The 16,112-nt window shown below is 35.3% G+C and overlaps 1 protein-coding gene across 3 annotated transcripts in view; it reads right to left on the bottom strand.

Annotated features, from left to right (window-relative positions):
- The window catches only part of LOC128991608 (homeobox protein extradenticle), a 94,392-nt gene that overhangs the window by 8,235 nt on the left and 70,045 nt on the right, over positions 1 to 16,112 (bottom strand). For all 3 annotated transcript variants that reach the window (XM_054414632.1, XM_054414635.1, XM_054414634.1), the window contains exons 3-6: positions 9,135 to 9,385; positions 5,416 to 5,606; positions 4,421 to 4,556; positions 3,702 to 3,798 (exon numbers count right to left, since the gene is read on the bottom strand). In XM_054414632.1, the coding sequence (XP_054270607.1) occupies positions 3,702 to 3,798; positions 4,421 to 4,556; positions 5,416 to 5,606; positions 9,135 to 9,385 (675 nt within the window). The remainder of the gene's footprint in view (positions 1 to 3,701; positions 3,799 to 4,420; positions 4,557 to 5,415; positions 5,607 to 9,134; positions 9,386 to 16,112) is intronic.

Genomic DNA, 16,112 nt, shown 5'->3' with positions numbered 1-16,112 from the left:
ATGAGTTTTTGTTTTGTAATATAGAATATAAGTTAGCACTTAAAAAATATTAATTAACTTTTTTAGGAGTTTATAGTTTAAAAATCTTTATCCTTATTTTTCTACCTTGATATATCTATCTCTATGTACTGTAATTATTCTGTAATTTAATGGTACTACACATTGAAAAATTCACCAATTGTATTCCAGAAAATTACAAATTAATTCACTATGGATAAAAAAAATCAAATCACCCCTATATTATTAAACTTTTCCCATTTTAACACAAAAACTAATAAAACATAATGAAAACCAAAACCGGTGATATTTCATTAGAAATGTCAAGTGGCCTTTATACGTGGGGGGGGGACATTATTCTGGGTTTTTGATATCGTGTAACGACACACATTAACGTAGGTGCTGAGGTTATAAAGCCCATCTGCGCTCAGTCTACGGTCTACGTCGGGACTAAGAAAACCCATTGAGGCTGTCACGCGCAACGCTACACTGGCTGATATATTAACTCCATTTCAGCTTCCCCCCCCCAGAGCTCTCTAGCTCAAAAGTCACCCCCACACCCCCTAGCTCCACTCTAATAATTGTTTGAATATTCATTACACGCCTCTCTCCCACTCCAGCTCCCAACTCTTGCTACATTTAACTCTCTTAAACACTGCCCATTAAATTACTTTATCCAAATAGTTTTTAAATTATCGCCCCTTTTTCAACGGTTCAAGAAGAAAAGTGTGCCTTGCCTTTTTACCAAAAAATTCATTTCTATCAAGCAATAAAAGTTAAACAATAATTAAATTATGATTAGAATATGATGGAATACTATTGGCAATTAAATTGGAATTATAGTTTTGTAAATAAATGACTGAGATAAAAAGCCAAGATGCATGAAATGCTAGTTTACATGGTACTTACAAAAATGTATATAAAATACATAAAACGTTGAAACTAAACAAAAGGAATTTTTAAACATGATTTAATGTTTTCAAAGCATAGTTTTATTCTTAAACAACTAGTAAATTTGAATGTGATTAAATTCTTTGAGGAATTGATTAAAGAATAATTTATATTCTATAATCATTGGAAATAAAATAATGCATTAAAATCCTACACATGGTTTTTTATACCGCCTTTTACTTTAAGGCCAAGATAATTTAAATCGGGGGTTCTTTCTTTCAATCATTCCTTACTTGTCAGTGAATTAAAAAATCTGAACTCATAAAACATTCAATATGAATGATTATGAAACTAAATACATTTATTTAAGTATTATTTCAACTGACAGTTTCTGAAATGATTAAAACAGAGACTCACCTTCAGGCAGTGGCAGGCCACATGCTGAAATATAACAAATAGACATTCAGTCATTACCACACATTGCAATGTGTGCTAACACCATCAATACTATTTGACTCTAAACAATTGAGGCTTATTATTAGGGTGATGGACAAAAATATGAACAAACTCGGGTAGCTCAAAAAATCCCCCCACTAAAGAATGGGGGTCCCCTGTTAGAAAATTTGAAAAATATACACAAAATCGAGTATTTTGTCTCAAAATACAAGTAGATTTTCTTTGGCTGAAAAAATTAAATTAGACTTACTTTACAATACAGTTTTATTTTATTTGCAACAAGCTGTTACCCAGGGTATATGCTTCTCTTAAAAATTATATCTAGAAGACATTAATTTATGTTAGTAGTAATCTTAAGATTCTTATTGTTATATCTGGAGTCCACTTACTCACAGACAAGGGGAGTAAGCCCCGAGCGGAACAGAATTAACACCTATAGTTTAAATTGTTAAATTACTTATTGATGTGGGGAGAAAATCCAATATTGATAGTAATTCACTCTAAGTACAGACATTTTCTCTATCTTTCTTTATCAAGGCATTGTTAACAGACTTGAAAACGCATTTTGTCTAATCATAAGAGTGTATAAAACCTACTTATGTTGTGATGGAATAAATTACATAAAAAAAATCCTAATAAAGCTTTAACAATTTTAATTTAACCCTCCAACTGGCAGCGCGACTGTAGTCATGTTTTGCAAGGTTTTGGTTAACTCCAAATATATTGTTAAAAACGATTGTAAAATGGAATGATTTTTATACCCTTTGAAAGATAAGATTCTAAACTTGCACTTTGTTACAACTGATGAACTTTATCTCACAAAGAGATCACTGTAATTGAGCACTAAAGTGAACAACAATTTTGAGCAGTCAGTTGCACCATGTACACGTGTCTATTGCAATGCTATAAATACAGCTTTTGTATTTAGTGTACATTATTGTTTTAAGTAAATAAGCCAACAGTTGATTTTGCGGCCCTAGGGATGTAAAAACCTGCTTGGTCCCCAAAATGACGTTGACAGCTGGCATGGCCAGCAAAACGTAACTTTCAGCCACCGATTAACATATGTAAAAAAGCTAAAACATCATAGTGTGGTGAAAATATTTTTACATCTCCATGTAGGGAAATAAATTCTTAACATTTTGTATACCTATCTTGAATTTCACATAAAGAATTTTTGGTCCATGCAGCTAAGTTTTACTTTCAAAATTTCAAAATTCAAAAACCAGATTTTTTTCCATCTAATGCTAATACATAATGAGCTAGCCTAAATATTTATTCTGTTGCCATTTTTTAATTTTTCATTTCATTACGAACAATTCAAGTATACGGTTCAATAGGTTTGCTCTGTTGGTTTAGTTGATATGATTTTTTTTAAATATGACTGCATAATTACCAAAAATGCTTAGCCACTACATAGTTTGTCCATTGCCAGTTGGAGGGTTAATGTCTCCGTGCATGTGTTTGTGTGAGTATGTTGTCTCTATTGGGATACTATCGGAGGGAGTTGGGGGAAGTGTAGTTGATCAGGAGATCAGAGGTGATCACGTCAGATTGTGCGGCACCGGACGGCCAGAGTCAGACGTCCGTTCCCAGTAATTGACACTTAATCAATATCCTCCTTCACTTTACACTCACTCCTCACTCGCCGCGGCCAATTACTCGCACAGTCTTTCCTTGCAACTGTATTTTATACCTAATCGAAACTGCTTAAAAGCAAGGGTTTTGCTAAGAACAGTGTCATATAATAATTTTGTATTTTTGTAGAAAACCTTGCAATAAAACCTTACCATGACCCATTCATTTATAGAAAAGTTACGAGTAAAGCATAGTTGATAAAAAAAAATCATGGCTTTAATGTAAAAAACCTATCAAACACTAAATATTGGCCTACAAACAATTAAAAACACAATTCTTCTACTTTAGTTTTAGTAAGGTATTATTATATGATGTAGTCTCTTAATTTCAATCTGGAACTTTTTCAATATTAAAATTTTTGTATGTGTTTAATCTTAATTTTTGAATATTATAAGATAAGAAATTATAAATACACGTTTAAAAAACTTTTTACTGCGTGTTAAGAGAAGCCATAATGTTTTAAAGCTTGAGTAATAAAGTGTATAAAAGATTTAAAAAACTAAAATTAATCCCAAATGTTCCTATTGGGTTATAACTTATTAGTTTGGATTTAAAAATTTATGACTAGAAGGAGATTTTTTTGACATCACACAACAGTATGTAAGCTTATTTGCCAAATATGTCAAACAATATAGCACACCTCACTGCCGCCTATTCTTACACTTGAAGACCTGTAAGTAACGCTTGCTATCATGAAACAATTCCAATAATATACTTACCAGCAGCTTTCTTGGCAGCGTAGAGGTTAGCTTCTTCTTGGGCTTTTCCAATGTTCTTCTTGTATCTTATTCTCTTGTTGCCGAACCAGTTGGACACCTAAAATACAAAATAGAAATTTAAATAGTTATACAATGTAATACAAATTAAATACAGAACATTGTGAAATCATCAACTAAAATTTGTATAGTACATTTTTATAGGGATCTGGTTTGAATTAATGTATAACATACAGAGTAAAGAGTGCAATATTTTAAACTGTCTTTCATTTTTTACACCTTTTTTATGGTATGAAGACTTGTTTTCTAACATTTTTAAAGACAGAACTACAACAGACTAAACAATCACGAGGTTAGTTGAATACAGTAAAATCCCAACCACTGACTGAAACCAGACGTAGCAAGGTCGGATGATAAGGAAAATAATTCTCCTTTGTTAATCCTAAATGGTACTAGTATGAAACTTGTATCTATAAGTTTATCTTTCATTGGAAAACCATCTTTTCTACTTTTAGCCAATTAACAGTAGCTGAAGAAAATTATCAACAGAAAAAAAACTACTGTACATTGAGGCCACAAACAGGGTTGTTTCCACGCCGAACTGTACTGTCATACCAAATGGTACTCAATCGTCCACATGGAAGGTTGGATCATCGCAAGAGCAAATAATCAGTACTCTAGCTAATAAGAGTTGCATTTTATAGTACAACCTAAGGCAGTACCTGAGAGACCGTGATGCTGCATTTCCTCGCCAGCTCCTCCTTGGCCTCCTCTGATGGGTAGGGGTTGCTCAGATGGGAGTAGAAGTACTCATTGAGGATCTCCGACGCCTGCTTGCTGAAGTTTCTTCTCTTTCTCCTGCAATCAACAAACATGCATTAGCTTCAGTCACTCATGAGAGCTTTCTCCCAACACTGCCAGAGATTGGCAGTCTGATAATGCCATCTATGAGTCAATTAGATGATAACCTGTTTTATCATTAAGAATTACAAAAATGGCTGTCTTCTAGCTAATCCATTTGTAGCAATTAATCACTGAGAATGTGTAAGAATATTTTTGCCAAAGGTCAATTTGACAATCTTAAGGTTGACAAAGACTTTTTAATTTTGTCTTTCCCTTCTTATCCCATTGTAAATTTTGAAGATCGTTTTTTGTGTCTAGTTCATGTTTGGTGACACTGATTGCTATTGTCGACGGAATTTTGTTTCTATTATTTTATTTTATTTCATTTATTATTTTAGGGTTAATTTAATGATTTGTGCTTTACTGTTTGGTTATATAACTAGGGGACGAGTTATTGTTGTGCATGTAACACAAGTTTACTGCTGCTGCCATTATTATTTTACACTACAGGCATACCGTTCAGGCTGCTAAGAAATAATAAAGGTCAAGAATGAATCCTTGAGGAACCCCATATTTAGTGATTTGACAAATGGAAGTATATTTGGAATTTTTATTATCTTTCTAGGATGTCATTTAAACATAGGTAGTGTTTACTATTAGAATAAGAATAAGAATAAGAATCTTTATTACCCATTAAACATTTTACAGTGCAATAGGGTTCGTCATTTGCTACAAAATATTAAAATGTAATTAAATATTTCACATGAAATAGTAACAAAAATAATTTTATCAAATGACATATAACCAGTACTACAAATACTACAGACAGATGGGAAGATTATTAAGAACATAACAACCTAACAGGCTATGTTACCTAGCGTCCAAGAACCTAGAGCGCAGGATCATGACTGCTTCACAAGTGCTCTGTTTCAGCTGCATCTGTATGGAAGAGAACTTCTTGTGTATGATCTGTACCATGCGCTCAATCTCCTTGGGAGTGATGGGTCGAGTGCGTGACTGCTCTCTCAGAAGGTTCATCACATGGGTCGTGAACTCATTACAGGCCTGTCAACACAATGAAATTGTTACAAAAAGAAATATAGTAAAACCTCAATAACAAGACTCTCATAGGGACGGTTAAACATCACTTGTTATCAAGGTTGACTTCTTATCGAGGTTTGCAATAACATGTCATAAGGGTTTAAATAAATTCAAGAGGTTTTGAATATGATACTTGTTATCAAGGGTCTTGTTATCGAGGTTCCACGGTAGTATTATGGAGAACTTATTGTGATTTTTAGTAGGCCTGATTGTAAATTTGTTATTTGAGGGATTATTGCAGGCATATTCCATCATAAATCGTCTTCACAATGTTTTGCTATCAGGAATCTGATATCGTCTTCAGCTGAGAATTTATCAACAGGTTAACACAATCAGTACAAAAACCCAGAAAAAGCTGGAAAAACAAACAGAAATTGACAATTAGTAGATAACTAATTTAGGGAAGGAGGACACAAAGGAACAAGATGGTGGGCCTTGCTTGAGCAGGTTCTAAGAAAATTCACATTTCAGATCCAAACAAATTGTGAGAACATGCTTTTGTCTAAAACCAAAATGGGAATAAATTTATCAAAACTATTCAAAACTTTTAGACTTAAAGTGGTAAAACAATAGATGTAGCTGGCTAAATTAACATTTTAAATTATTCACCATCAATCTCACAGCTACTTACAAAATATGACAAGGTTAAACAAATACTGAACAAAACTATCAATTTATATCCCAAAACCTGTACTTAAACCTTCAACAGCCAACCTAACACAATATCCCACTCCTTACAACACAAACAAAGCAAATCGGATTAACTGGACAATTTCTCAGCAACAAGCTCCATCTCCCGTAACGAGTAGTGGGATTGTTGGGAGTGATGTGAAAGAAGCGAGTGGTACAGATAAGGGGTGCTTTACGGTTGTTTATCCGTTGGTATATTGGCGGCATAAACCAGTGGCCCCGTGTATTTGGCAAATGGGAACGCGGGCGCAGCACAGACAGTTTATGTGGACAGCTGGCCGTAACTCCACCTCTCTGCTTTATTGGAAACTCTGTATTCTGCACAAATGCTCAATTTCACATATCTCCTTACTAGCTTCTTTCAGCCGGAAAATTACAAGAGATTGTTGAGGTTCCATTAAACAGCTGTATCAACTGGTTTTAAAACTCAGTGTTTTCTGATTCTGTTTCCGTGTTTAAAAATGTATTTAGTGTAGTCATCTATATAAAAGTGATCATGATTTCTTGACCCTCTTAGACTCATTTTACAAATTAAATAATAAATATATATATTTTTAATACAGTATAAATAATTGATTTAAATCAAATAACTTGTATTTGAAACACCAATTCAATTTAGGTCAATAATAACCATATTAGTAATCAATATCATTGATGCATTATCATCACTATAATTATTACAACACATTGATATAACCATTCTTAATACCGATGATAAAATGATTTATTTCTTACACTTTCAATACCTCAAAAAATAAATTGAACCGTAATCACCTAAAAGTAACATTTTAAATCGATTGACACAATCATTTTTTGTAAAAGAAAAATCAATAAAAATCTTCATTGAAGAAAAAACAAATTAACAATACATTGTTTGTTAATTCTTATAACATTCATTGTAATAGCTAATTAAGAAGTACAATGTGAAGCTAACGCTTGTCTTACAAAGTTGTGCAAATAACCAATGATTAATTGCGCCAATTCCCAATTTATTCCAAAATGAACTTTCCCTTAATCTAGTTTTAGTTTGCGAAACTTATCTCGCTCCATGAATAAAACTGTTTCTTCATCATTAAATAAGTCAAAATTTTTATTTAATCAATAGCGAATCAACCTTAATCTTTTTAATAAGGAATAAAAACTAAAACATGATAGACACTGTTAAACATACATTTTTACACTCGGATTAATTTTGAATAAAAATCTTAACTGGGCATCTCAAATTGAAAATTTAAGTAAAAAATTAGACCCTTGCATTTTCTCAATAAGAATAATCTCACAAGTAACGAAACTAGAAACCCAGCTAATAATATATCATGCATATTTCTCGTCATTAATGACATATGGGATCTGGGGTAGCTTATTCAAAAAAGATTTTTAAATTACAAAAAAAAGTAAAACGAATTATTGGCAAAGTTCCCCCTAGAACCCCTAGTAAAAAACTGTTTCAAAACTTTGAAGTTCTTACTTTTTACGATCACTATATTTTGGAAATAGAATGCTGGGTCATGCACTCAAACACTCATCCTACACTCATCTCCATTCATACTTGGCTTAAAATACCTACTTTGTATGGTTGCTATTTCATTGAAAAGTATTAAAGGTATTTAAATAAATTTTCAAAATAAGTTGTACAGACAGGGTGACAGGGATCACTGTTTCATAAAATGGCTCCGTGACTTAATATCAACATTTGTTTCATCCTCTCCCTTTCTTATGTATGTATGTATAATTTCTATGATGTATCAGTGGTATCCGATACTAATGTGCTAGTTTTTACTTAAGTTTATTGACAACCTTTAAATGGTTAATGTATTTAACTTGTTGTCGGCGTAAAGATAATTTCACATAAAAACCAAAACTAGACTTTACAGCAATCAATGATTACTTTGCGCAGGAATTTAATCATTATGTATATAGTATTTAAGATCTCAATACAAATTCATTTTCAAGCCACGTTCCAAAACTTTGACGTATAACCTTCCAATCACCTCTTTTAAAATTTTACTACAATCTTAAACAAAAATTTTAAACTTTGCTGCGATAGCACTATGACTCCCAGACAAGAGTGTCCGCGGGTCAAGTGTCAGGCCAGCGTAGTTGGTTTGATTGATGCTCGTGACTGCGGTGCGGCCGAGGTTATTAAATGGTTGTCGGATGGCAGGTTAGGCCAGGTGTATGATTATAGTGATTGTACCCTAATGATACACCTTTGCGCCGCTTGCTCTAACCACTCTGACTGCCCTGCCTCCGTGATCCTGTGATCAACAGGTATACCAACCATACTACACTCCTTACCTTAGCACACAACTGTTTTTAACATGATTACAGCCCTTTTTAAATAAGGAATCGTTGTATTAGCTAAGATTTCATGTAGTTCTAAATGTAATCAGTGTTTGTGTGATTGTAAGGTTAGTGACTGATACTGTACACAACTTGGAGCTTCTATTTTAAATAAAGATTGAATTTTAGTTTTGATCATTGGGCTTATAATAAATGGTCCTGGCTAATGAAAAAGCTTGTCCAGGTCAGAAACAAATCATACAAGACATCTCACTCCATTCTACACTCATCATACTGCATTCATTATTTACGTTTTCATTTCAATTTTCCATCAAATACCCATTGGCTTCCTCATCTTAATTGGTGGGATCAATACCCACCAATATATAGATTGTGTACAAGCAGGGATAATATAGTTGATTCTGAGGTATAGTTAGTTATTTACCATATTGTTTACTTTGTTGCCTGATCCAACTTGGGTTCGATCCTATGATTTAGAGAGATTGTTGTTGTGCTCACCTGCTCGTACTTCTCCAACTCCTGGTGGTAGATCTGCCTGATCTGAGCCAGCTTGGCCCGGTAGTCGCTGTGCTCTATAGCGTTGTCAGGCTGGCCAGGTCCCCCCGCCGCGGCAGCGCTGGCGGTGGCTGCTGCCGAGGCACCTCCACCCTTCTCTGGCCCCGCCACACCCTCTGCTATCAGCATGTTGTCCAGCCTCATCAGCTGCGGGTCTGGCGGCTCCTCCTCCTGCGTGTTGCGCAGACTCAGCACTGCAACAGAACGTACAACATTCAATAAACATACTTTACAATGATGTACGATTAAATGTATTTAGGAGGAAACACAAAGTTTTTTCAGAATACCAGGCTCTGTCGAGGAGATTATCAATGGACTATAAAACAATCATACACACACTATTTAAACTAGATGGTTCGATTTAGTCCAGGCGCAGAGAAGTAGAGTACAGACGAAACATTCAATGGTACACTTAAGTGGTGTCTATCACTAGTCACAGGTGTATAGGTCAAAGTTCCAATACCGTGCTTCTCGCTGTCTTATACCTTCACGATGGTGGAAGAGTCTGAGGCCTGTGCGATAGAAATTTCCGCACAAGCTCGACCCAAGTATATTTCCAGCACAATATACTAGAGCTGAAAACGCACCGTCCTTCCATAAGCAAGTTTCCTCTGTCAGTTCAGTCTATGATGGTAAAAAAGTGTAAACTGTGCATTTATGCCATACAGCACCGATTTTCATAAACATTGGGATTTCGGTTCTATTTGTCCTAAATTTCAAAGTCACCCCTACACCAGGGCTTGCGTTTTCCTTGGAGGGAGATGCATCCCTTTTTGGGGATGAAAAATCTTAATTGATTATAAGTACGGAAATTAATGCATATACTAATTCTAAACAACTTTTTCCCACGTGACTACTTAAATATTAACAGTTTATGTTCTTATAATATGTTTTGAGTGTTTAAACCAGTTTACAGTACTATTGTGTAAATAAATTGAACTTGAAGTGAGAAAATAGTTTTTGTAATTGAACAAAAAATCTCAATTTCTTTAAAATAGGTACTTCAAAAACTACAAATGAAGCAAATTTTAGTTGAGTACAAAATTGTAGGTGTTTGATCATTAGTATTGTTAATATTTAGTTGTAAATAATTAGTTCTGGGCAATAATATTATTTATGAATGGTTGACAAGGTTTTAACGATTAATAGATGTTCAAAAAGTGTTATCTGATGATAGTGCTTGAAAAAAATTTTAATACACAAGTTTCTAACCCACACTTTCACCTTTATTAAAAATACATTTCTTTTATTCACAAAAATTAAAAACATGGGTAATAAACAAAATTGCTTGGAATCAATTACACTTGCTGAACTGATAAATCAACAATAAAAAGTGAAAAGTAAGTCAGGTTGTAAGAAAGGACATTGGCGTGTCCAGCAGCATTTATCATGTGTTCAAATTAAAGCAGTGCCGGGTGGTGAGGGGTAGATTTATGGGGGTGTGGTAACAAGGTCTGACCACTGTACCTCCCCTCCTACCCTACCATGGCTGCTGCGGACACTGGAGATGGTGACTAATATAAAGGGTGGATAATTAAACAAGTGTAATGGGTAGTACCTATCGAGTAAGTGATTGCAGTGCAATTGTGTAACAGGACAAGAAAGTACAGTGTACAGATATACAGAGTGTCCCACAAAGAGGTTTAGCCGTTTATATTGTTTCGAGTATTTTGTGGAAATTTTGGCTTTATAACATTCCTACATAAAACTGGCGGCATATTTAACACTTATAAGAAAATAATTTGCTTTCTATAAAAATTACTGTCCCAAGTTAGTACTTGATTCTTTTAATTTACTGCGTTTGCAGTCTTACTACTTCTGAAACATTACGAATAGCAATATTCCGCACTCAATGCTTCGCATTGTGTTCCACATTAAAATCATTCCTCACACTTCCGTCAACTTTTAAGGAATTTTCCTATGGCTCAAGCAATATTTTCCAATCAAAAACCTGTTGGACAATAAGTGTCCAAACTGCACAGTAGAAAAATCTGGTAGTAACTCAAGTAAGTATTCTTATAGGAAGCAAATCAGTCATGTTTTTGATATGACACAATTTCGTTTCTACAAAATTAATGTTATGAAGGTGATATTTTTACAGTACCTTATCAAAACCTACTCTATAAATTATGTAAAATTTCAAGACTTTCTGTGCATAAAAAGGCAAGTAATATAAAATCAATCGTCTTCATTCTGTAGGTGAGGTGGTACAGTAGGTGAAGGTGACCCCAGGTACAGCACATATCTCACGGCCGTGTCAGTCCCTGAGGCGCGGCGGCAGAGTTATGAACCTCCCCAACCCCGGCCACACATTTCATTCTATTGTCCCGCGCTTTTTGTTGTCCGCCGCTTTTTACAATTTTACATTACCAACACCCAGATGGCGCGGGCATTTGTCAAACACTTGGATTCTACTAGGTCCGGCCAGAGGTGTTTTTATGACACTTTCCTTGACAAACTGCCACCGCCTCACTGCTCCGCTGCCTGGCCAAGGTATTCTTCGTTCTCCATTTTGTGTGCATACATCACACGTGTACATAACATCAGTATTGGTGTTAATCGACATCAGCGTCGAAATTATTTCTAGTTTAAAATCCTCTTCTATTAAACAGCATCAGGAGAAAGTAGCACTTTCTTAATTCCACACATCCACCCCAACGGTGCTAGGTTTAAATAAAATAGGCTACAATAAATTTGTGGAAAACATTTTCTTAATTACAATCGTGCTGAAATCAATCATTTTAATTACACACTATTTATAGAACTGTACTGTTACTATTTTATAAAATTGATATTTTACTGTTCGTTTTAAATTTGGTACAACACGAAACGAAAATATAACTACTGTAAATACAAAAAGAAAGTCGCCTTATAACATAATTCTAGTTCGGCGAGATCAAACTCCTCTACATTAAATCACGGCTGAGGGCGAGGGTATACTAATAGAGGGAAAGGCGGTGCGGTAGACAGAAAAGGCAACTATTTGGCATAATTTATTCAAATTTCGTCGCTCACATTCCAAATTAGCCACACATTAACAGAGGGCGGACCCGAGGTGTCTATAGAGGCACCGCCAGCTACGACGATACCTCAGGGATAAGAGAATCCTACTTGTTAATCAACTAGTGATGTCAAAGATGCGTGTGCTATTTGGAAGGAATCTTTCATAAAACAATTCTTATAGTAGATTGTGTGTCATTTTTAGACTTCCTGTGATGAATTTGCACTTATCCTATGAATGAATGGTTTGGCTTACTTACACCACCATTAACAAACCATAAACGAATTCAATATATATAGTCAATTGATAAGTTATACAATTGTTACCTCCCATCAGTACACAGGATTAACCTAGCCCAGCAATCTGCATTGAAGATTATTGTTCTTAATTGGGTTAGCCGAGTAGTTTTTATTTATTTATTTCGTACTAGGACGCTAGTTAATAGCCCGGAATTGATTTTTAAATTACTACAGGCTAGACCTAAGGGTTGCGGCATTATCACTTGGATAAAATCAATCGGTGATCCGGTGGGATTTGAACCCGGGATCTCAAGGACCGAAATCCTGCGCTCTAACCGCTGGACCAGCTCGCTCCCCAGGTAGCCGAGTGGTTACAGTAATCTTCAAATTTGAAGGTTCAATTTCAAGCGAGATTCAAGTTCCAGACCTAGCGTTTACATGTTATTGGGCAATCAATCAAAACGAGACCAGGATTTGGATCCTACCTTACTAAGTAAGGGAAAACTTCAATCTCGTTGGAACACAAGTACGCGTGATACAATTCAAACCAATGTAAATTTAATCGTAATCATAAGTGGTTAACTGAAAAGTAACCACGCACCGCTATTTTTCACCACTGCGCACACGCGACGCGACAACATACAAGTACACGCACATAACACCCGACACCAACAGACAGACAATCACAAGCTAATAAACCAACCGCCGATTATCCGACTGTTAAGCCGAGGTTATATGCAATAAACGCTAACTACAAACTATAAGGGAGGGGATAAAACAATTTGGTGGCAGTAAAAACCCCCTCCAGCCGGTTTACTGTTTACGACGCGCCGCCAGTTTACAATTATTTTATATCAGTTTGAACGTCGCGTCATCCTCGCCTTGACAGCGGGAACCTCGTCCCTCCTCCGTCGCTCCGTCTATTTTAATTATTTCCTTAAACAAGTTTAATGACTTGAACTCATTGCCAATATCCCCGAGAAAAGAAATTAACACATTTTGATGGACTCGACTGAACTGGGCCACGGAATAGAGAATGGACAGTATTTATTCTGTGGTTGAACTCAAGGATATGATGACACAAAACCCGCATTTACATTCTTGGAAATATTTAAAAAAAAAGTAAATAAAAAAGGTACAGAGGAGTATTTTGACAGGAAATATTATTTCCCAGAATATGATGGTTAAGTTTAGAATTTTAATTGTGAATCGATCCTGTTTGACAAAGGCCTCCAACTGTAGGTATTCATAAACGTACTTATCGATCTGAACATTTGAAAAATGCAAATCTCTTATGTATAAGAAAGAAATACTTCAATTCTCACTAGTGAATCCATAAATATTCCAACAGTTTTTAATTGTGTTAAAATCAATGATACGATAAAGAATTAGATAAATGCGTCATAAGATACCCAGTGCCCGAAACGCTGTTTAATTTTACATTTATTTTACACGCAAACAGTGCATAGCCTAAAAGATACGACATAAATTTCTTCAACATCACTTCAGAGGAAAGGAAGACGCATACTCTACAATACACTAGATCAATTTACTTATTGTAGTATGTTACTAGCTGTGTACCCGTTCTACGCACGGGGATCTTATAATATTCAGTTGAAACCTTCTTATATAACGAACAGCAGTTGGTTTGCATATTTTAAGATATGCTGGCCAAACTATTATACATAGCTTCATTTTATGTTGTTTTTTGTTGTTCCGGATCGGTATGACAATCAATAAAAGGTTAAATTACCTCTGTGTCTGCCGGTCGATCCTATAACGGTAGGCTTACTTTTATTTTTACTATCTGATCTCGTTTGCATGGCTCAATCACGTCCTGGTTGAAGTTCGTTCGCTACGCTCACTCACCTGTATGTTGGAGCTCGTTCGCTGCGCTCACTTTCCTTCAGGTTAGCTCGTTCGCTACGCTCACTTGCCTTCAGGTTAGCTCGTTCGCTACGCTCACTCGCCTCCAGGTTGCAAATTAGCTGTTGTCATAAATGTAAAAGAAATAATAGTGCTAGTGCTGCACCCTGTTGGTAATCCTTGTAACTTTAATGCTATTGAACATCACAGAACAGAACCAACTTGTTTAATTGAAACAGCTGTTAAGATTCAATAATTTCATTTCTCATAAGGTTAACATGGGCTTCCAGAAATTCCACGTCAAAAATCGACAAAAACTTGATTTTCAAGGGTTTACTGTTAAATATCTAACTGTCTCATATTCGATGAAATACGTCTAAAACCATCTCATATATGTATAGTATTTGGAAAATAAGTTTCAGGCGGGACAGTGCTATAGTTATTGAGGAGTAGTTGTAATAAAGTGCGTATTTTAGCGTTACCAAGAGAATGACAGATAGACAGACGGACAGACAGACAGACAGACAGACAGAAATTGAGATAAGGTTTGATTCGGTTTCTCTGACCTATGAAATGTAAAAATAACCAAAAAGTTCATTATTCTAAGCAATGTACAGACAAAACTCTAATTTTATTTATATAGATTGTGAATCCTTTAGAAAATTCCACGTACCAGCTCGACTGTTGTCTCATGACTTCCAAATCAGCGTCTCTACCCAGCTGTGCGGGGGGGAGGGGGGGGGGGGGTTGCGAGGAATGTTTAATATCAGGGATTCCTGCAATAACTTGTATCCAGCGCAAATTGTGCGAGACGCCAGCCTTTGTTTCGATATTAGACCCTCTCCCTTCACAGGTACCTTGCCACCCCCTCCCCCCTCCCTGCCATTACGAGGTTAATTAAACCATTTTGAAAATCTCCCTGGGGATAAGGTTTGATCAAATTGACGTGCGTCAGTTAAGACTACTCTATGTCACGATTGGCCACATACAACAAAAACAAAGATATCACATTCCACTCCAACACACTCTATAATACATTCCAAAGATGTCATTTCAAAATTTACCTGCGCAGATAATAAACCTGAGATACCTCGTCGTCTTTGGTTCTAGAGTAAGCGAGTATTTTTCTTGCGACTCGAAAAATGTGTACCTGACCCAACATAATCATATTGCAACAAAGATGTCTCTTCTTGATATTTTGCTGCACAACTGTTATTACTAGTTTATTAATTTGTATCGGAATGAGCACTGATGTATTATATTTTATTATATGTGTATGATAATTCATATTACAATAACCTTACCTGATGTGACATCTATATAAATAAAATTAGAGTTTTGTCTGTACATTGCTTAGAATAATGAACTTTTTGGTTATTTTTACATTTCATAGGTCAGAGAAACCGAATCAAACCTTATCTCAATTTCTGTCTGTCTGTCTGTCTGTCTGTCTGTCTGTCTATCTGTCATTCTCTTGGTAACGCTAAAATACGCACTTTATTACAACTACTCCTCAATAACTATAGCACTGTCCCGCCTGAAACTTATTTTCCAAATACTATACATATATGAGATGGTTTTAGACGTATTTCATCGAATATGAGACAGTTAGATATTTAACAGTAAACCCTTGAAAATCAAGTTTTTGTCGATTTTTGACGTGGAATTTCTGGAAGCCCATGTTAACCTTATGAGAAATGAAATTATTGAATCTTAACAGCTGTTTCAATTAAACAAGTTGGTTCTGTTCTGTGATGTTCAATAGCATTAAAGTTACAAGGATTACCAACAGGGTGCAGCACTAGCACTATTATT

Source organism: Macrosteles quadrilineatus, unplaced genomic scaffold (assembly GCF_028750875.1).
Source record: "Macrosteles quadrilineatus isolate MER2022 unplaced genomic scaffold, UCM_ALF_1.0 Scaffold_4__1_contigs__length_99947679, whole genome shotgun sequence".
Lineage (NCBI taxonomy): Eukaryota > Metazoa > Arthropoda > Insecta > Hemiptera > Cicadellidae > Macrosteles > Macrosteles quadrilineatus.
The sequence above is the reverse complement of the archived record's forward strand: the minus strand, read 5'-3'. Positions and strand labels throughout refer to the sequence as shown.